Source organism: Notechis scutatus, chromosome 1 (genome assembly GCF_049901735.1).
Source record: "Notechis scutatus isolate UNSWTSFEM ecotype Mainland chromosome 1, rNotScu1.2, whole genome shotgun sequence".
Lineage (NCBI taxonomy): Eukaryota > Metazoa > Chordata > Lepidosauria > Squamata > Elapidae > Notechis > Notechis scutatus.
In genome coordinates this window covers 60,940,649-60,963,336 of record NC_142009.1, presented here as the reverse complement: position 1 = coordinate 60,963,336, position 22,688 = coordinate 60,940,649, and the positions used below count along the sequence as shown (strand labels likewise).

The following is a 22,688-nucleotide window of genomic DNA, read 5'->3' as shown; positions in this document are numbered from 1 at the left end:
ACATTTCCATATATACTTCTGGACTCCCCTTGTAACCTGAAAATTCTTATTCTCTGCCATTTGTTTGATGTTTCTTTCCATTCCATTACTTACTACAACAGCTGCATCCTATTTTCATGATCCCATGTCTATTTTGCTTCATTTTAACTCGTGCTTTCATTTGAGCTTACTTTAGTTATTCAGCAAAGACAATATTACTAACCACAGTTTTTAATAAAAAAAAAATTCTGCTGAAGTTTTGCATACCAGGTGGATTTTGAAAAAATAATACAAAAGGCCTACTAGCCCCAAACAGGATATTAATAGCAGGTGAAGATACCTGTGATTCATTCTTTATTATTTCTTTCCATTAGTCTCCTTCACTGATATGTAAGAGAATGAGTATTAAATCAGTAGTCGGTCAAACCAAATTGAAATATATCAGCTTTTCAAAGCAAAGCAGACCAAAACAGGGTATATATAAGGAGATGGAGGAGTGGGTCCACATATTAAAAAACTGAAGAAAAAGGCATGCAATGGAAAAAAATGAGGAATTAAGATAAAAATGTAAGGAAAAGAACTAATGTGTTCACATTTTCCTTTAGTGGGTTCCCAATTGTTTATGATAACTGAAAAATATACTTATTGTGAACCCTGTAGACAAAAGACTACGTTTTATGTAGCGCTACAGAAAAATAGCAAGTTTCTAGTCAATGAATTTGCACTTTTTCTCTACTATTGCTATTGATATAACAAATGGAATGATGTAATTGTACTATGTGGTAGTAGTGGCATTCTATGTAAACGAGGAACATTTATTAAATAAAGAATGAAATGGTGTACATTCTTACTGACTTATTAGGAAAACCTATTTCTAGGAATCTTGTTTTAACTGAAAGTTTGGAACAACAATCATTTATCTTTCCTTTTACACTCAGCTTCAATTATAGCATTAATTGATTTTTTTTTTGCACAGAATAACAAGAACAGCTGTTTCCCTTAAGGAAATTAAATAATTTAATTAATTAAAAATTATTTGCACTGATTTTTTTCACTTCTGGAAAGTTTAGGCCAATTAAAGGAATAAATTTCATGTTCATATTGAGGCACTAAATAAGTTAATGAAATATCTTACTTAGTAACTAAAGAAGAATAAGATAGGATCTTGTGGCCTGGATTTGTCCAATTTTATGCTTTTGTCTAGAGTGCATTTCCAAAAATATTAAGTTACATTTTGAGCATGGTGAAAAGCATTACTTTTTTCATATCTTGTTCTTTAATGTACTTTTTATTGAAGAAACATTTAATAAGATAAAAACAATGAAAATATTTAAAGGAAAGAAGTTAAAAAAGAATACAAAATAAGTAAGAAACAAAATAAAAAAAGAAAAGAATATAAAGAAGCTTCCAGGTTTTTTGACAATGGTTATAAAGGACTTTTTAAATCAATTTTCTAAGGTTATATCATAATTTATTTCTTCCAATATGTTTAATATCTGTTCCATATTCTCAAAACATACTACTAATTTAAAGATTCTTAAAATCCACATTAACCTTAGCATTATTGTACCATAGAAAATTATGCAACCTGAACCACAGATCAGGCTCTTCTAATTGTGGTGTTTTTTAAAAAATATTTTCTGATGGAAAAATCAACGTATTATTGGACTTTTATTACCAAACTCTGTAGAACATTGGAAAAATAATAAAGGCAAGATACAAACAAAAAAATAAACAGAATGGTACCATTTTGGCCAGCAACCAAGTATTTTATACATGAGAGGTATAAGGGAAGTGTAATGTCAATTTATTTTAAGGAATGAGCATTCAGAGAAATATAATATTGATTGAGTTTTCCAAGCCATGAAAAATGGGTAAAATGTACTCTAGCATGTTCCACATTCTACAATATCAAGTGCCTTTCCCAAATTTAATATGACAGTACTCTTGTCCCAATTAAAAGAAAGAATTTGGTAGTTTTTTAAAAAAAAGTTTATAAGTGGACTTGGTGAAAAGCACTGCTGGTCTTTGACATTCTAGAACTGTAAAGCACTGAAGAACTGAAAACATCACAAATATCATGGGGACTGAGCCTTACCTGTCATCACCAATGTTATATGTATACACAAAAAGTTATAGTACCTTCTGATCATTGAGGACAATATTGTCTTCATCTTCTTTGGATTTAATGATTCCTTCTCTATAGGTATAACTTTTGCCAAGATTGTAAGACCTTGGATAATATGTATTAGCATAGTATGTTATGCTATATTAACATTGCTCATTAGCCCTTCCCACCGTTTCCCATTTGGGATTAGATATGGATGATAACTTCCTTTAATTTCTGGGAAACTAACACATGCTTTTCAAAAGTTCCCCTTTCAGATAGTATTTTCTAATTTAATTTAGAACAGAAATCCATATGTATCAGTCTTACAATTTTTATAAGTGTATTATTACATGCTTTTAGACAAGTCTCAACTTCAGTTCTCATTATAATGATTAATATCACTTTTCAGATACAAAGCAACATATTCATGGTGGCAATACATATTCAAAATTCATTTTTTGTTCTATCATACAATAGTAGAAAAAATATTCATCTTGCAGTAGTATATTTTGGTGATTGCAACTTAGTTGTAGATTTTGCACTTGTGAATTCTACACTATGATCCCTTTGTAAAGTTGGGGGAACAACTAAAATATCTAACTATGATTACCCCATTTCAGGCATCATGGCATACCAGTGTATATCATGGAAAGTGGCTACATTTTTTCCATACCTGCGAAACACTCATTGCTCCAGTGGAAAATCAGAATGTTAAAATATTTCTGGCAGAATTTAAAAATAGAGTCAACCACTGTCTGTCATGACTATTACAAATTATCAAGACTGTAATATAGATTCTACATTGCGTCAAGTGGCTCACCAAAAGGTCGTCTGATGACCTTTGTGGTAAAGAATAACATATTATTAAGTGTTGGCTAGCAAATATAAAATAATACTGATATGATCTGGACTTCACTGAGCATTCTAGTGTAGCCAGGAATGCTTGAAGGAACCCAAAACAAAAATACAAGGAACATAAATATCTAGCTTCAAGCACATTCTTATTTGCTGATTTTTCAGTATAATTTTACCAGAGAAGTAGCCATGTATGATTTGATATATGACATTCTACATAATCACATTCTATATAGGCAAACAAGTCATACCATTTCTATTGTCCAACTATTTAAGAGAAAAAATTCTGAAACAGAAAACTCTTTTGACCTTGAGATTTATATACATTGGATGTGTATTACTAGAATTAACAGAATGGACTGAAATTGAAGAAACAAGCTTCTAAACCAGTGGTCGCCAACCAGTGGGCCAGGAACCACTGGTGGTCCATGAGAAAATTTTGGTGGTCCGCAGAGAAATGTCACCCCCCAAAACAATTAATCCAGGCTGCGCAGGAACACAAGGCTGTGCCACCCACATGTCCCGTGGGAAAACAAGGCTTGCATCACTTGCATTGCAAACAACACAAGGTAGTGAGGGGAGGGGGGAAAGGGTGGAGTGGGGGAACTTGCCCCACTCGCCCCACGTGCCTTGCTTGGCCACCAGGCTGCTTCTTTCTGCTTCTTTCTGCTTCTTTCTTCTTCTGCTTTTGGCTGCAAGCAAGGAAAGCAGCAAAAATCTTTCTTTCTCTCCCCCAAACTCCACCAGAAATGAGTCTTTGGGACCCTGCAAGGCATCCTGCTCCAAGAGGCTGTGCCAGCACAACAAGTCTCACAAAGATTCATTTCTGGCGGAGTTTGGGGGAGAGAAAGAAAGACTTCTACTGCTTCTGCTGCTTTCCTTGCATGAAGCCAAAAGTCTCTCTCTCTCTCCCTGACAACGGAGCTGGAGACAGTATCCTGCAATCCCAAATAAAGAATGATCAATCTGTAGGAAAACGGGGTGGGGAATTTTCCTGCAGACTTTTGGGGGGATTTTCCCAGGGTCTCTGGTCCGCGGGATTTAAAATTATGAGTTTGGTGGTCCTGAGGTCCAAAAGGTTGGTGACCCCTGTTCTAAACAACAGGGAAATTACTACAAGATAAAATATTGCTAATTGATAGAATAAGGAAAAATCTAATTAACTAATTCCAGCGGCAGGTATAATTTTTAGTCAGTGTAATATGTAATATAATTTGGATACTAAAAAAGGAAATATTCATACTTACTGATTTGATTTCTTACATCATTTACTTTTTGTCCCAGAGATTTTGCTTCAGCAAACCTGATAAAAGCAATTGAGTTTAGAATTGTTACTAATGTATAGTACAACTAGTCAACATTTCAGTGCTATTTTCAGTTGTGGTTTGCCTGCCCGTTAGGTTAAGCTGAATCTATGGCGATGAATCACATTAGACTGACAAAATGGCAAGTGACATTATATTTTGTATTGAATATTTATGTATGTATGTATGTATGTATGTATGTACGTGCGGGCGCAGGCACATACAAGCTCTATTACTGAATTATATCTTTTTCATTCTGCATTCTTTTTTTTTAAACAAATTTTATTCAGTTTTTCACATTAAAAACAAAAATCTCTTTTTAGTGGACAACATATTTCCAGGTCATCACCTTTACATACAAATATGACAGCAATTATACACTCATATATGCATACTTAATTCTATTATTACCTTTTCCATTCCAAATTTTCAGTAAGGAGAGAAACAAACACATTAATTCTAGCCTCTTTCATTAATCTCAATTGAAACATCTTTTTGTTTCATTTCAATTATTTCAAATATAATCCTTTAATATTTATTTTAAAAATAAAGGTAAACAATATGTGTTTGCCTAATAATAATAATAATGATAATAATAAAAAAGGTTACCAATGTCTCTCCTTGCTTTTAATAGTCTATATTAACTTATTAATTTAGTTGGTTCTTTAGTCTGTCATATTCCCTTTCCATTACACATTCTTTTTATAAATTCTAGATTGATTCAAATTTTAACACTAAAGAAAAAAAAAACAAGTATAGGTTTCCCCCCTTTTACTGCTTTGAGTGTGACACCTCAATGATTAAAATATACCTTTATTCCCTCATCTTGATTCCCAATAAACCATTATTTTTAAAAAGTTACAATAATAATCATTACATCTTTTCATTCAGATTCCGCAGCATATTTCCCCCCCTTAATTTTTAATAAAAGTTATCAGTATCTATATTGCCCTATTTTCTAAATATTTTTAATTGCAGCAATATTCTTATTACCCCTTGTCACCCTGCAGAATCCCCTTTTTAATTCATCAACCATTATCTCTGAAAAAACAATTTCTTTTCAACGTTTTACTATTTCCGTAATTCTTTATTTCATGCACCTGTTTCTTACTGCTTCTCCTCCCCCTCTTTTCCCCATATCTTTTCTCATTCCAGTTTATATCCCTCTCTTTCTTAATATCTTCCTTTCCCCTTTTCTGCAGGGTCTTTCTGCCTTTCCCAACTTCACAGGTATTCCCCCTTTTGATTGCCTTCTTAAATGTCAACTTTTTAACCTTCCTTCTTTCCCCACTTCTTTGTAGTGTTCTTTGTGTTAATTGTCTATTTAAAATGTCTTCTCCTTGAGTCAACTCCTCCTCCTCTGAAGCTCTTTCTTCTTGTTCTTCAATCGCCATTTCCATTTTTTCTAACACAGAGCAGAGGAGGACTCAGCTGGATTAAGCTTTGTGCAGGAGGGAAGAAAGAGGTGGATAACATCTGAACTGGGACAACTGGGCAATACAACTAAACAAAAGTACCCCGGGATTAAGGTAACATGGAATTTTTAAGAAAAGAAAAGTGAGTGGCGAAATTACAAAGGGACAGGAAAAAAAATAAGAAAATATTTTTGACAGCTAAGCAGGGCTTCGAACCGGGAAAGGAAGAAGCCAGAACTAAAGATTTAACTAAATTGGACTAAAATGTTTTGGCAATAAACAGGCAAAAAATTAATGCTGGACTTAAGATTGTCAAATAATAATAATAATAATAAAGTTTATAAATTGGAGACTGGACTGGGCTGGAATATTGAGGTTCGAAAAACCCTAAACAAAAAAATAGGGGAAAAAGGTGAAGAGTTTGTATAATGGAAAGTGCCATCTTTTGACAAAAACTTGAGATCAAACAAAACGGAAAGCATCCTGTTTCTGAATGAACTTGTGTGGATATAACATTAAAGAAATATTGAAACAAAGTAAGAATCTTAGAAAGTGAAAGCAGAACCAGAATAAAGAAAAAAGCAAGGAAAGACTGACTGTGGGATTGATTGATGTTTTTGATATAGACCCTGGGATGGAATAATTGAGAACTTTAGAAAATTGAAAGAAGAAAGAAGGAAAGTAAAAGTGTGTGTGATTTTTTTTTGTGGACTTTAACAATCATAAAATACAAGAGTGTGTAATGATGATATCTCTTCGGGAATTAAAAATGGAACTTAAAAATATGAGAGAATTACTACAGGACAGAGGTGAATCACTTTGCTCTGTGTTCATTCTACATTCTGATAGTTAAAATTATTCAGCATCCTCACTCACCAAATCAAGTGTTTTGATTGTCCGTGTATTTTGCTAATGTTATTTCTTTAAAACAAATATTCTGAGGAAGGAAGGAAGGAAGGAAGGAAGGAAGGAAGGAAGGAAGGAAGGAAGGAAGGAAGGAAGGAAGGAAGGAAGGAAGGAAGGAAGGAAGGAAGTAAGGAAGAAGGAAGTAAGGAAGAAGGAAGGAAGGAAGGAAGGAAGGAAATAAGCCAGAGATAATATCCTAAGCCAGAGATAAGAAATATTAGCAATAACAATTATTAGGTTTATATACTGCCCCATAGTACTTTACTTCATTCTCAGAGAAATTTACAATGTAGAAGCATTATTTGCAAATTTCCCCAACAATCTGGGTCCTCATTTTACTGACCTCAGAAGGATGGAAGGCTGACTCAACCTTGAGCTTCATCAAACTATGAACAGTTTGCCTGTAATACTACACTTTAACTACTACACTACCAGGCCTCTTAACATAAAGTATGATTTAGCCCAAGTCCTACTCCTTTTTCAGGCCCTGATTTTTTTTTTCTTAGAACAAAACAAAGAAGAAACATTTTTAATTTTGCAAGCTACCCAAGTCACATATTTAATTAATTAATTAATTAAACAAACAACCATCTGTTCTAAACCAACAGGTCTCTCCATGGCCTAAAAAAAGTATCTCTCAGACTGGGATGTGAGTGAATTCAGACTTTGTTGGTAAGAATGTCCTACATGACATCACTTCTACTTGTTACGTTTGGTTTCTAAGTGCTTTCTAAATAACAATAACTCTGTATGTATCGAGTTAAAGAAGGCAACATGTCTTTGAAGATAAATCTGACTTATATTTGTGTGGACAGAGCTACATTGTTTTCTTGTCAATTATACAGAAGTGATCTACCGTTGCCTTCTTCTGGAATGTGTTTTGATTTCCCGTCTAGCCTATAGCTCTGGAATTTCCTGGTGGCCTAGCATGCAAGCTCTAACAAGGTCTGATTCTTTTTTCACCATTAGCCATGATTTGCTACAGGGAAGTTGGGAACTTCTCAAAACCAAGATGCTGAAGGTATAAATGCACACTATTCTGAGAAGGAAAAATAGGAGGGCTCCAGAGGAAACCCCTCTGTATGATTAGCTTTTTTCAGTTTTAACTGAATTTAGAATCCAAAGCGTATATAGAAAATGGAGGGTGGGAACAGTCACCAAAGAGTTATGGCAGCAAATAAAACTAGCCCTTGCTAAATGATGATAAGTAGGAACAGCAACTCCATCCCTAAGTAACGTGTTTGTAAGATCCAGTTTTAAAGTGCGACATTATGTGACTGCGGTAAATTACCACCGCAGTTTTGACAGTCCCAGTTGTTCTTAGGAGAATTATGCATGGCTGCAGTGTTCCATGGCCATGTGATCACTGCTTGCAACCTCCTGCCAGTTTCTCCAAAGACTTTGCTTATCAAAAGCTGGCAGTGAAAGTCACAAATGGTGATCAGGTAATTCCAAGATACTGCAATATTGTAATTGCAGCCCAGTTGCCAAAGTGCCAGAATTGCAAAGTGCCATATAATTGGAAAAACTGAGACAGCTGCAATTATAAGGACCCATTTCATTCAGCATTGTATGTTTTCATTAGTTTGATCTTCTTTATATTTAATTTTAATCCCATGTTTTCATTATGTTCATTGACTTTTGTTATCAGACCTTGCAGATATTTTGCACTGCGCTGCAATGAAGATATTTTGTATTGCATTGCAAAGTGCACACTCACTGAACTAGTTGTTATGCCAGTAGGATCCCACCCCTGCTCCAGGACATCTCCCCTACCTTAGTCTAGCCCCTCTATGTGTCTGATGAAGTGAGCTACAGCTCATGAAAGCTTATACCTAGTATTTGTTAGATGGAAAAGAAGTTACAGGAGACCATATTTTACGTTCCACCCCAAGAGTCAAGAAGTAGGTAGATAATACTTGGCTAATATGAATGAGTTTACATCTTCAAGAACAAAGTACCGTAGCTACAAGCGAGAATCTTGAGGGAGGTCGAGAATGTCATCTTCTAGCCCTTTTGGTGATCTTTAAGAAATCATGTAGGATGGGCTTAATGCCAGGAACTGGAGTAGAGTAAATGTTGTTCCTATCTTCACAAAATGGGAAAAAGAAGATTCAGGTAACTAGAGACTCTTTTACTGCTACCCTGATTTACTACTAGGCAAAACATTAGCACAGATTTTAACCAGTCAGTTGGTGAGTATTTAAAAAAGAATGCATTGCTTGGCAGGAGTTAGCATGATTTAGTCAAGAATAAATCATGCCAAACTAACCTGATCTTCATTTTTGATAGTGTGACCAATTTAGTTGACCACAAAAATGTTGTGGACACAGCGTATTTTGACTTTAGCAAGGCATTCAACAATGTTTCCCATTACATTCTTGGTAGAGAAGATCGCGAAATATGTGCTGAACTATTCTACCATTAGATGGGTAAGTGTGGGTTGAATCCAGTATTAACAACTCTAAAGGTTTGATGAGTTGTGTCACAGGTCTCTATTTTAGGCTTTGTGCTATTTAACAAATTAATGACAGTTGATAAATTCTGCATGGACATAAAAATAGAGGATACAGGAACACTTTGGACAGTATCAAGATTCCGGGACAAATAAAAACTCCTATTATTTGGTTAAGAAAAACTAAGTATAAATATTGAGAGTATGAGATGGAGGGATCATATTTAGCAGCAGCATATGCAAAAAAGATCTGCATGTCTTGATGGATCACAAATTTGACACAGAAGAAAAGAAGAAAGGAAAGGAAAGACAGTTCTAGGCTGCACCAATGGAAGTACAGTATCAACAAAGATCAAAATATGCCACTATTCCTCTCTAATTTCTGTTGGTCAAACTAGTGATTTCAAAATATTACATCCATTTCTGGGATTGCATTTTAGGAAGATCATAATAAACTGGGACCAAAAAGAGATTAACCAAGGTAACAGGTCTGGAAAGATAATTCTAGGAGGAAGGATTATAGGTACTGATACATTCAGCTTGGAGAAGAAATGACTGAAGGAAATACCTCATCTATGTTCAAGTAATTGAAGGGATATCATGTAGAAAATGGGTCTAGAATTATTCTAGAAGACGGGACAAGAAATAATTGGACAAGAAATTCAGGGACAAATATCAAAATTTTACTTGGGCCCTTGGGAAAATTTCCCAATAATAACAACTGTTCAACCATAGAACAAATTGTACCAGAAGTATGGTGCACTTTATTTTGCTGAATGTTTTTAAACAGAAGTTTGGTAACAACTATCAGCAATGCTATTGTAGTGAATTCTTGCACTAGATTATTTATGTATTTATTTATTTTATTTTATTTGTCAATCGCTTACAAGATAATAGGTATAAGAATAAACATGAGTAAGAATACAGGAAATAGGTACAAATAAATGGGGACAATAGAACAGGGACAGTAAGCACAATTGTGCACTTATGCACGCCCCTTACAAACCTCTTAGGAATGGGTGAGGTCAATTGTGGATAGTTTGAGGTTAAAGGAGTGGGGGTTAGAGGATGTAACAACAGAGTCAGGTAGTGTATTCCAGGCATTGATAATTTCCAAGATTTTTTTCAATCCTTAACATTCTATGGTTCTATGAAACTACATATAGAATATGTTTGTGAAAACTATATGTGGATTTCAACTGGTCCAGAATCCAAAGAATCATCTGTTGCAAAAAACATATTACCTAAATGCTTAGTTGTTCTAATAATCTATTTATTTTCAATTCCAATTCAGTTTTAAAACAGATTAGGGCCATGCAGTTTAGGAAACCTGTTGACAATAAAACATGTCTGACTAATCTTGCATCTAAATTATTATGTGTTTTATGTAGGCAACCTTTGAAGATGGTTTGGAAGCTTTAGCTGGTACAGAATGCTACCACTAAATTACTGACCAGCATGCAATGCAAGAGTCGTATTACACCTACTCTATGATTTGTACAGCCCGCCTATTTACTGCTAAACCTATTTGCTGGTTTTGATGTTGATTTGGAAGATCCTATGTTGTTTGGGTTCAAAGATTGTGAATTTTTCCCCCAGTATGTCATAACTGAGCCTAGGAGATACTTGGAAGGGGATCTCTTTGTTGTTTGTTAATGGGCAATTCTAAGGAGGTAGTTACTCAGCAGCTTCCAAAATAGACTAGGCATCTTTATATTCAATTCCAGTTTTACCCAAACTGGTTATTTTATTTTGGTTTTGCAGATGACTCCTGTCTATGATTTTACAGTACTTGATCATTATTTTTTATTTGTTTACTAAGAAAACTACAGGGACCAGTGTCTCACTCTGTGTGTGTTCCTTGGTTATCAACCATTCATTCTGTGACTGTTTGAAGTTATGGCAGTGCTGAACAAAGGGACTTAAGACCAGTTCCCAAAGTTACGGTCATTGTAGTGTCTTCAGAACTGCATAATAAGAATTTGGACATGTGGCAACCTACCTGCACTTACAACTGCAGGGGTGCTTCAGCTCCCCCACCTGCCTATTTCATCCCTACTGCCCTGGCCAGTAGCGAATTAAGGCTCACTGGTGCCCTAAGCCCTGACAAATCTTGGTGCCCCCTCCTTTGTACATACTGTACAAATGAAGCCAAGCTTAGGCTACATAAAAGTTTTTGTGGTGTCCCCTTTGGGCCTTGTGCCCTAAGTACATGCTTAGTCTGCTTAATGGTTAATATACTACTGGCCCTGGCCCATCATTGCTGTCCTTTTGCTGCCACTGCAGTCTGGCTAGCAACTTATTTTCTACCCCAGATCACCCATGGTCACCCACAAGACTTGGGGAAATTGGCCTCGTATGGACAGCAGCTTTCTTATAAAGGGGCAGACTGGACATGCCTCATTGACATTGGGAGCAAGACAGCAGTGAAGGATAGATAGGATGGCAGGGCTCAAGCAGCATGGGCTTTGGAGTACAGGAAGTTGAGTACAGCTGTGGTTGAGACTGGATTGAAGCAGTTGTGGCTTCCTGGGTGGCTGCAGCTTTACATCATGCTGTGATGCTGAGCCAGGTTCAGCAGTGGGACTTCTTGGAGCAGCTGTGGGTTTGTGCTATGGCTCAGGAGCTTCTTGCAGCCCCAGACCCGCAGCATGCCAAGAAGCCCCTGAGCCATAGCATGGCTAGTAACCCCAGAGCAATGCAGTTTGGGGGCTGCTTGCCACTTCCTTAAGGCAGGGGCCATGGTAGCCAAAAGGCAGAGAAGGGGGGAGGAGGGCACAGAAGGGGGAATATACAGTTGGGAAAAGTTGAAGTTCCCTACTTTGGGGAAAAATGAACTTGGAACTGGGAGGGAAAAGTCTGGAATGGGTTGGAGTGAGGTGTCAGCCCTCCTGGGTAAATAATTGTAGAAGGGAAAAATGACTAGATGAAATAATTCTACTTTATTGTAACAGAATCTGGCAGGTCTGAATGGAAAAAACGTTCACTGCCACTTTTAATTACCTGATTCACCTAAGTTTCTTCCTCTGCCCTTTAAGCAATGGAGGCGCCACTTTCTTTTGTCTGATTATTTCTCAAATAGCATCTCTTCCCCTCATTCCTCAAAGTCATTTTCACATTCCATTATATGGGGTGGCTCAGTGGAATTCAATTAATGACAGCAATGGGAAGTGCCAAGATTGTGGTTGCTAACCAATGTGGTCTTGTGACCACTTTACTTGCTTTGCAATTGAAATTCTGGTCCGATTACCATTGTATTTGTTATATATATGCAAGCCCATTTAATTTTTACAGCTATATTAAAAATAATAACATTTTATACAGAGACCACTCAGTGTTTTTTTTTAAATTTTATTTGTAAGGTTGCATAATCATGAAACAATTTCAAAGTAACAAAATCCAGAATTCTGTAAATTATTTTCTACACTTTAAGTTGCTCCTTGATCTGATTTGGTGCTTGAATCAAGAAAAGAGTTTAGAAAAATGTCTCATGGTCTTTTAGAATAAATTGTTTTCATTTTTGTTGTTTGTTTCCTCTATAGCAAAATAAAATTTGCAGCAAACTAAATTGTAATGACTGGAATGAAGATGCCAAATTTCACTGCCAGGATTTTAGAGTTATAGTTCTTTAAAATTTCATCCTTTAAAGGTGTCTACAACTTTGTTTATCACATGAACAAGATGAAATTACATCTGAATAACAAAGTGAACTAATTGCATGGATTGCAATTTACATACATGAAGTTTCCAACATCCAGTTTTTGCGACTTTGAAGAAGTACAAATTATTATATTTCGCTCTTTCTGGAGTTAAAAACAGTGCTATCAATTTCTATTAATTTTTGTTCTAAAGTTCACCAACATGATCTTGTTGCATGTTATTCACCCTTGATGTAGAGATATCTGTACAGGTAGTAGATATGTTACAGGTTATAATATGCACTAAAATTTAACAGTGTGCTAGTCTAGTGTAAAGATTCTCGCCTCCTATTGGGAAGGTTGAGAGTTCAATCCTAAGGATCAACAGATGTTTCTTTCCTAGGGTATAAAGAAAAAAAAATCTGCTGCACTCTATGTGGCATCAGGAAGGGCATCTGGCCAGTAAATGCTCAGCTCCATCCAGTTGCCACAAATCTAGCCCAAATTAAGGGACTAAAAGTAAAGGTAAAGGTTCCCCTCGCACATACATGCTAGTTGTTTCCGGCTCTAGGGGGCGGTGCTCATCTCTGTTACAAAGCTGAAGAGCCAGCGCTGTTCGAAGATGTCTCCGTGGTCATGTGGCCAGCATGACAAAATGCCGAAGGCGCATGGAACACTGTTATCTTCCCACCAAAGTGGTCCCTATTTTTCTATTTACATTTTTACATGCTTTTGAACTGCTAGGTTGGTAGAAGCTGGGACAAGTAACAGGACTCACACATCACTTATGTGGTGCTAGGGATTCGAACCACCAAACTGCCGACCTTTCTGATCAACAAGCTCAGCGTCTTAGCCACTGCATTCCTACTATATTAAGGGATTACAGGGAGTTAATATGTATTAAAATTCTTCACCCTGAATACACTTTTTCAAAATGTTTTTTTTAGTTTTTAAAATACTTTTAAAAAGCGTTATAAAAAGTATTTACTACGAGTTATCACCAAATAACCACTGTTAGACAAACTGTCTCCAGCAAATGAACCTGACTAGAGCATAAGTAACATGTTCCACAATGTCCTTAAGAAAGGACGTTGATCCTGATTTCTGATCACTGATGATAGGTTGTTGATCCATAATATTTCAGTGTTTCCCTAATAAATAATCCTTTAGACTATGCATTTACCTTTTGCATTTAAGTGATCTAGCTATTTTACTGTTGAATAAAAATTATAATGACAGACTCTGCCGGAACTAGCAAAGATATTTAACAACTTTTTGTCAGCCTGTAGAATTATTGAGATTTTAACTGTCTATGGAGATTCTCAGTCATCCAGGTCATAGTTGTCCCAAAAGTGTTTTTCCCCACTAAGTGGCAACTTGATTTTCTGTTTTTTCTTTGAAGATGTTTTACTTCTCACCCAAGAAGCTTCTTCAGCTCTTCAGGTCTTTTTCAGAACTGAAGAAGCTTCTTGGATGAGAAGCAAAATGTCTTCAAAGAAAAAACAGAAAGTCCAGTTGCCACCTAGGGGAAAAAGCACCTTTGGGATTGAGATTTTAATTTAGGAAAAACATGTATCATGCTTGTTCTTTTATAATAATAATAGAAAGCAACCAACAAGATAAAAAGAAAAAGAAAACACTATTCCAATATTCAAGAACATCTTTGGGATGAACTGTTATGATTTTTGTGGCTAGGACAAGTTCCTTGTCATGAATTTTTTATGGTTACTCATATATATACAATCAGCCTTATTATCAACAACATCATTACATTATTATCTGGGCAAGAATTTGTCTATGATGAAGAATTGGAAAAAGCTACATGTTCCATTTTGTCTAACAACAGTGGACATGGAACAAAGTTAAAAAAAACACCACTTAGCACCTAGTATTTTAAGTCATTTTTACTTTTATGCACACTAAAGTATTCTAAACATTTAACACAGTTTGGATACTTGGGCCCTCCCTGGTCAGTTTTTCTGCTTCTAATACAAGCATAACTTTGGGCAGCTTTCTCCTAACTCCAGGTCCCCCTTTCTGCAGGCTTTTATTGATACGGGCACACATCCCTGCATAGTAGGAAAGTTCACCTATACTAGCTAGTCATGAGGTTTCTAGATAAAAAGAGCTATTCCTTTCAGCAGTGCACCAACTCCTTTGTTTTCTTCTCTCCAACTCTTTTTTTAAGTTTTCAAGACTTATCGGTCTTATTTTGTTTCTCTGGACTCCTTAGTGGTGGTAAAAGATAATGTACTTCTTGGATATTTTGACTCAGTTTTTTCCAGTGCAGAGCTTTGCTATAGATGGGTAAACCTGGCACTCTGAGCTACAGATTTACCATAAATTAGTATTTAATGAAGAAATGAAAGGCTTTTGATAGCTGCCCTTCGGCTGCTAGCTTCTGATAAAGTAAACAGAAGGAGCAAGAGCTATTTATTCCTACTATTAAAAACAGCAGAAAGAAAATGGAGTAGATATGAATGATGAAATACTGCAAAAAGGTCAAATTATATATATTTTAATGGCAAATTCTGAACTCATTTTCTGTTCAGTTTATAGGACTAATAATCAAGCATTATGTTCTGGCAGCCAGTGGTTTGTGAGTGCATTAAGTTCCCACCACTGGTGTCTAGCATCCCTTCCTCAAGATAAATTCTTTTTTGCTTTAATGAAAGAAATCTGGCATGGAAAATGGAAATTAATCGAAGTGAGGTATATGTCAATTTTGGATTTCATTTGAAAAGTAGAATAAACTTAGCCAAAATAAATCAGTTCCACCAAAGAATGAATGAATGAATGAATAAATGAATGAACAAGTGAACACACACACACACACATACACACACACACACAGAGAACTCAAAGAACGGCATACATTTACTGAGCACATATAGGGCAACTGGAGAAAGGGGATGTGTGATGATCATGTAAACCTTAGCTGGCCACCCCCGAGTTGCAGATTCACTACAATCCCTCAAAGGATATAATGACTCTTGTCCTGTTCAATCATATTTAGCAGCCTCTTGCTATCCTAATAGCTATTCAATCATCTTTGTTGAATATTTGTACATACTTTGTGCACTCCTGAAATTGGCTCAAGATATTAAAGTTTAGGCCACAAAAATCTATTAGTTAATTTAATAGATAACAGGAAAACATGTTTTCCTCAGTGAACTTTAAGAATAAATACCTAATTTGACTCAGGAATAAACGATAAATATTGGCACCTTTTATAATATACATTGCTCAAAAAAATAAAGAGAACACAAAAATAAGACATCCTAGATCTGAATGAATGAAATATTCTTATTAAATACTTTGTTCATTACATAGTTGAATGTTCTGACAACAAACTCACACAAAAATCATCAATAGAAATCAAATTTAGCAACCCATGGAGGTCTGGATTTGGAGTTACACTCAAAATTAAAGTGGAAAAAAAAAACACTACAGGCTGATTCAACTTTGATGTAATGTCCTTAAAACAAGTCAAAATGAGGCTCAGTAGTGTGTATGACCTCCACGTACCTGTATGACCTCCCTACAACACCTGGGCATGCTCCTGATGAGGTGGCGGATGGTCTCCTGAGGGATCTTCTCCCACACCTGGACTAAAGCACCCCCCAACTCCTGGACAGTCTGTGGTGCAACGTGGCGTTGATGGATGGAGCGAGACATGATGTCCCAAATGTGCTCAATTGGATTCAAGTCTGGGGAACGGGCAGGCCAGTCCATAGCATCAATGCCTTCATCTTGCAGGAACTGCTGACACACTCCAGCCGCATGAGGTCTAGCATTGTCTTGCATTAGGAGGAACCCAGGGCCAACTGCACCAGCATATGGTCTCACAAGGGGTCTGAGGATCTCATCTCAGTACCTAATGGCAGTCAGGCTACCTCTGGCGAGCACATGGAGGGCTGTGCGGCCCCCTAAAGAAATGCCACCCCACACCATTACTGACCCACTGCCAAACCAGTCATGCTGGAGGATGTTGCAGGCAGCAGAACATTCTCCACGGCGTGTCCAAACCCTGTCATGTCTGTCATATGTGCTCAGTGTGAACTTGCTTTCATCTGTGAAGAGCACAGGGCGCCAGTGGCGAATTTGCCAATCTTGGTGTTCTCTGGCAAATGCCAAACGTCCTGCACGGTGTTGGGCTGTAAGCACAACCCCCACCTGTGGACGTCAGGCCCTCATACCACCCTCATGGAGTCTGTTTCTGACCGTTTGAGCAGCCACATGCACATTTGTGGCCTGCTGGAGGTCATTTTGCAGGGCTCTGGCAGTGCTCCTCCTGTCCCTCCTTGCACAAAGGCGGAGGTAGAGGTCCTGATGCTGGATTGTTGCCCTCCTACGGCCTCCTCCATGTCTCCTGATGTACTGGTCTGTCTCCTGGTAGCGCCTCCATGCTCTGGACACTACGCTGACAGACACAGCAAACCTTCTTGCCACAGCTCGCATTGATGTGCCATCCTGGATGAGCTGCACTACCTGAGCCACTTTGTGTGGGTTGTAGACTCCGTCTCATGCTACCACTAGAGTGACAGCACCGCCAGCATTCAAAAGTGACCAAACCATTGATTGGCCAGAAAGCATAGGAACTGAGAAGTGGTCTGTGGTCACCACCTGCAGAACCACTCCTTTATTGGGGATGTCTTGCTAACTGCCTATGCTTTCCACCTGTTGTCTATTCCATTTGCACAACAGCATGTGAAATTGATTGTCAATCAGTGTTGCTACCTAAGTGGACAGTTTGATTTCACAGAAGTGTGATTGACTTGGAGTTACATTGTGTTGTTTAAATGTTCCTTTTATTTTTTTGAGCAGTGTATTTACTTGTGGTGGACTATGATCTGGATCCTATAAACTGTTGGGGAATGTTTGCAGATTGATGAAATTTATGTCAGAAACTTGGGTTGGATCCCTTTTTGATCCTTTTCAATCCCATGATTTTATGGTTAAAAATACTGACAAGTTGGAAACAATTTAGAAATGGATGAGAAGGAAAAATAAGGTGCCTGAGGAAGTAATGCTAGTGTGGTTGCATGGAGAGGATGGTGCCACCCTACCACAGAAGACTTAAGAAAAATCTATAAAAAGCAGTTCTCTGGACATCTTTAAGTAGTACAAAGCATGAATTACACCACTGGTTTATGGAAAAATGAATGCAACCATTTCAATTAGGGATACAGGAAAAGCCAACAAATAAAAACCATACAGTAAAGAAAAAGTAATTTTGAATCAAAACTCCAGCACAAAATGAAAAAGATAGTAATCCTACCACATATATATGATTGGCATAACAAAGATTTACATTTAGGGGAGAGTTTTGTTAACTCTGAAATGTGTTGTATAATCTTACCTAGCAATTTGAATAGTGGCTTGGTCACTGAGTTTTTGTATAAGTGGTGGTTCAGCAGTTACATTCCAAATTACAGAGTAGATCTGAGAAGAGTTTGTTTTAAACAAATGTGATGTATCTAAAGTTCCCAATGTCATTTGCTAATGGATTTTCACATACAATAAAGCACTCCTTGTGCTCTTTGTATCATAATATCTACAGCAGTTACCATGAATACAGAAAAATAATGCTATCCTATGCATGTTTACCCAGTAAACATCCCAATTTGATTTATTCCATGTGGATGCTAGGATTCAGGCCAAAGGTCAAATTTAAATCCTGCTTTTATTTTATACTGGATTCATTCAAATGGATATTTATTCTGCAAAATTTAGAAAGATTACACAGTATAAAAAACAAGCGAAATGTGAATTACACAGGGAAAACTGCTTATATTAAAATGATATTATTCAGATGTACATCTAAGTACCTAAATATTTTGTTTCTCTATGCTAGGATATCTGCAAGAAGCAATGGATGGAAACTAATCAAGAGGAGAATGAACCACTTCGTTCGGTTAGTAGAAGCGGCCTCAGGGTGAGCGCACACACACACTCCCCTCGCTGCGAGGCCTCTTCTATTGGCCAACAAAAGCTCCCCGAAGGCAGAGTCTCCAGCTGCTTTGGGGCGAGGGGAGTGTGTGTGTGCTCGCCCCGAGGCCGCTTCTACTGGCCGATCGAAGTGGCTGGTGACTGCACTTGGGGAGCTTCCATTGCCTGAAGGAGACTGCCTAAAGGCGAGGGGACACAGGAAGTCATGCCACGCCCCAAAGCGGCTGGGGACTCTGCCTTCAAGGGAGCTTTTGTCGGCCGATAGAAACGGCCTCGCAGCGAGGGGAGTGTGTGTATGAGCTCACCCCAAGGCCGCTTCTACTAGCCGATCGAAGTGGCTGGTGACTGCACTTGGGGAGCTTCCATCACCCGAAAGAGACTGCCTAATGGCGAGGGGACACGGGAAGTCATGCCACGCCCCAAAGCGGCTGGGGACTCTGCCTTCAAGGGAGCTTTTGTCGGCCGATAGAAACGGCCTCGCAGCGAGGGCTATCGGCTATCGGGGTATTCTAGCCTAGGCTACCTGCAGGGCACTCCTAAAGGCAAGTTTTCTCCCCATCCCCCCCGCCCTTCCCCCCCATTTCTCCTCACCTAGTGTAGTTCTAATGAACGATGTGAGAAATGGCGGGGAAACGCATGGTTTAAATAGGCCTAAATTTTGGGGGCGGGGCTTAATTTCACCTCATGCCTAAAAATCATGCTGGGCTTTCCTATTGGTGGAGGCCATATTGCTGGAGAAACACGGTATTATTAAAATATTTTTATTTATACAGGAGAGTTGGAAAACTGGAGAAAAATAAGTTCATAATAATTGCTTTATTGTTCTTTAACTGGAATTCTACATTTACTGTTCCTTTCTCCAAAACCCTAAAAGATTTTGGAGAGCTTCAAGATGAGTGACTTGAATTTCATTTCGTTTTACTAATAGCAGAACATGCTCAAAGCCCTATTTCCCATTATCCTATCATGGAAATTCCCTAAGACATTACTCTGAAGTTTCTGAGAATTCCCATACACATAACATTTAAATATTTATATAGTATAATCCCAGTTTTGCTACATAACTGACTGCAGTTGAATATTATATGGTATGATCTTAGGTTATAAAGAAATTAATAAACATAGATAGATTTCTGAGTAGCATATTCTCATTTTTAAAATGGTATAGTATATTTTTCTTTTATTCATATTTTTCCACAATTACATTAGCCAATTGGCAAATAAATTCTTCACACATATCCATATTTATGGCACAAGTTTTTATTTATAAATTGAAACATAAAATGTGTATCTACTTTTACTTATAAAAAGCCACTAAGAGATAAAATGTGTCTTTACATTTGTTTCTACACATCTTTTATGCATTCAAAACTAATTATGTGAACACATTTCCCAGAATACTTTTTATTATAGATATTTGGTATTCTGGTATCTCTGCTTATCAGATCAATTTGCAAGATCCCTGATCCTCTAGAACTGAATAGAACTAAAGATCCTACACTGCTACTCTGTCATGTAATTCACAAATTTGTGAAAAGTTTTCCACAGAGATATATTTTACAGTAATCCCTATTCTAAACAATGTCCCTTAGGTGTATACATTCTTGCCTTTTGGTACAGTCTGTGCTGTTAGTATACTTATTTGCTTAAATCATCTACATCTATTTTTGCCTACAAAATCTTTTGAGTTTTATGGTTGAGTGTAAATCTTACCTTTGTTTAAGGAGTTGTTTATTGTCTTCAATAGTTATGCTATCTACATAATCTCTTTTGAAAATTTCAAAGGCTTCTTGGCGTCCAAGTGACATTTCTTTTCCCACTCCTGTTCAAGGAATACATCAGAATGGGTTGATTTGTAGAAATAATATTTAAAAGTAAAAATAGTTAAAGTGGAGTTCAACCTTTAGTAATAAACAGACTACTTGGTTATTGCAGGAATGGTTTGCCAATGCATTCTTCTGGGAGATTTTTGTCTTCTCCTTTTGAAAACAACTTTAGAATTCTCAAGTGATTTCCCAATCCATGTTCAAATCAATATACTGTACCAATAAGTTCAAAGTGATGCTTGTGTGCAAAGAGGGTCACTTATGAAACATTTATTTCTGAATTGTTAAAGCAACCCCCTATTTTTCCAGATTTTCATAGCCGCTTTAACAGATGTTCCCATCTCTCTCTGCATATGTGCACATGCACAGCTGCATTTATTTATTTATTTTTTCTGATGAAGCAAACTGGCTGTGCAAAAGACATACAATGCAGAGACAGTCAGGAAAACATTCTGGAAAAATTATAGCTGCTTCACTTGGCTCCATATATTCTGAAGCACCTCTTTTATAAGTTACATAGTCCTACTAATCCGGGCCAAGCACTTTTAGCTTCCAAGATCAGTCAAGATAAACTAAGCGTTCCTCAAGATTAATTAGAATTTCTGAGAAAATATACAAATTGGACTACATGAAAAAATTATGTGGAAATGAACATCTTGCTAATTTACTTATACTGTTGGCCAATTTTTTCCCCCAAACCACTCTGGGTCCTGTCTGTCTTTTTTGGAATCAGCACAGTAACCACTTTCATATTAAATTAATCAGTTTCTGTAGTCTATGGAAACTTAAATGTCATTTATAGATTCAATGGTATATCTAAAATGACAGAATCACGTTTATTTCATGTCATCTGAAGATTCATGAGTCTAAATAGTTTGCGTGTTTCTTCTTAAACAGCTATTAATGTCTTCCTAATTAGAATCTGAGGGTCATAACTCAAAGCAATTTGTCTTTTCCAAAATTACTGATATTTTCAGGAAGGATTTTTTTTCCTAACATTTTTCTTTGATTTACTATTTTGGTTTCCAGTATCATACTATAAAATAAGATCACTGGTAGCAAATGAAGAAACAAGGGTAGTTACCTCAGCTCCAAGTTCCCATTAGCCTATATGGTTAGGATACTGGAGCCATGTCAACTTTTATTCAGTTGGGAACAAAACCATTTGAAGAATGTGAATTTAATAGTTGGAGGGGGACTATTTGTTCTGAATTTGAAACAAAACATGTTTTCAGTTTTCATACAAATCCCAATTAAATATGCATTTTGCAAGATGCCTGCAGAAACCATTACTGAATTGAGCACACAAAGAGATAAAAGCAATGGACTTATTTAGCAAATATATTCTATTTTATATATTGGTTTGGGGCTTCCTTATATGCACTGTACACACTTTTACAATTGGTAACCTGACTGAAAAACAAAACATATCTGACACAAAATACATATGAATGGCATTAAATTATAAAGTATGATGTCTATTCCATATCAAAAAGTGATAGAAAATGATGGTAATTTTTTGTTCTAATTAGCTTAGCCAGATTTCAGAGTGTTGAAAATTTGCATGCTGGTTTTAATAATGATTTGTGGAAAATCTATGTAGGTTCAGACACATAAATCACAACAATTATATCAAAGAAAATGTTAAATCAAATTACAACTTACTCCAATTGTAATATAGAGACCTGGATTCCTACAATTTATACTTAACATGAGAACTTTCTAGATGTCCAGACATCTGGATGATATCCAAATTGATAAAAGCTGGTTTAGCATGAAATGTGAACATACCCACTGCAATTCTGAGCATTACAGCATTGGAACTTATTGATCGATATCGCTGGAGTAATAATTGTTAAAAGATTATTGATTTGTTTATTTATTAAATTTTTATGCTGCTCCTCTCCCTTACAAGGGAAACAACTTACAAATTATAAAACAAGTAGGAAGGTAATTAAAATATTTAAACATTAAAACTACACAGATTAAGATTATAAAACCATACTGAAAAACTATTACACTATACTGAGCTATAAAATTATATTGCAACCAGAACTATCATGTTGCTCCAACAATATGGCCTTCCCCAATAGGAAGTCCCAGCATGTTTTATAGGTATGAAATGAAATTAAGCCACTCCCCCCAAATTAAGGCCTATATTAAAACATGCAATATGGGGGGGAATGGCGGGGGCTTGCCGTTAGGAAGTACTTTTGTTGCACACTCGGATATGGTGCTGTCTGCATTG

At 36.7% G+C, this 22,688-nt stretch overlaps 1 protein-coding gene across 1 annotated transcript in view; it reads right to left on the bottom strand.

Moving 5' to 3' along the window:
• KIF6 (kinesin family member 6) overlaps positions 1–20,432 on the bottom strand; it is a 76,153-nt gene extending 55,721 nt beyond the window's left edge. The window contains exons 1-2 of the mRNA XM_087965477.1: positions 20,328–20,432; positions 4,192–4,247 (exon numbers count right to left, since the gene is read on the bottom strand). Coding sequence (XP_087821603.1) covers positions 4,192–4,247; positions 20,328–20,422 — 151 coding nt within the window. The 5' untranslated portion in view covers positions 20,423–20,432. The remainder of the gene's footprint in view (positions 1–4,191; positions 4,248–20,327) is intronic.
• Between the last annotated feature and the right edge of the window lie 2,256 nt (positions 20,433–22,688).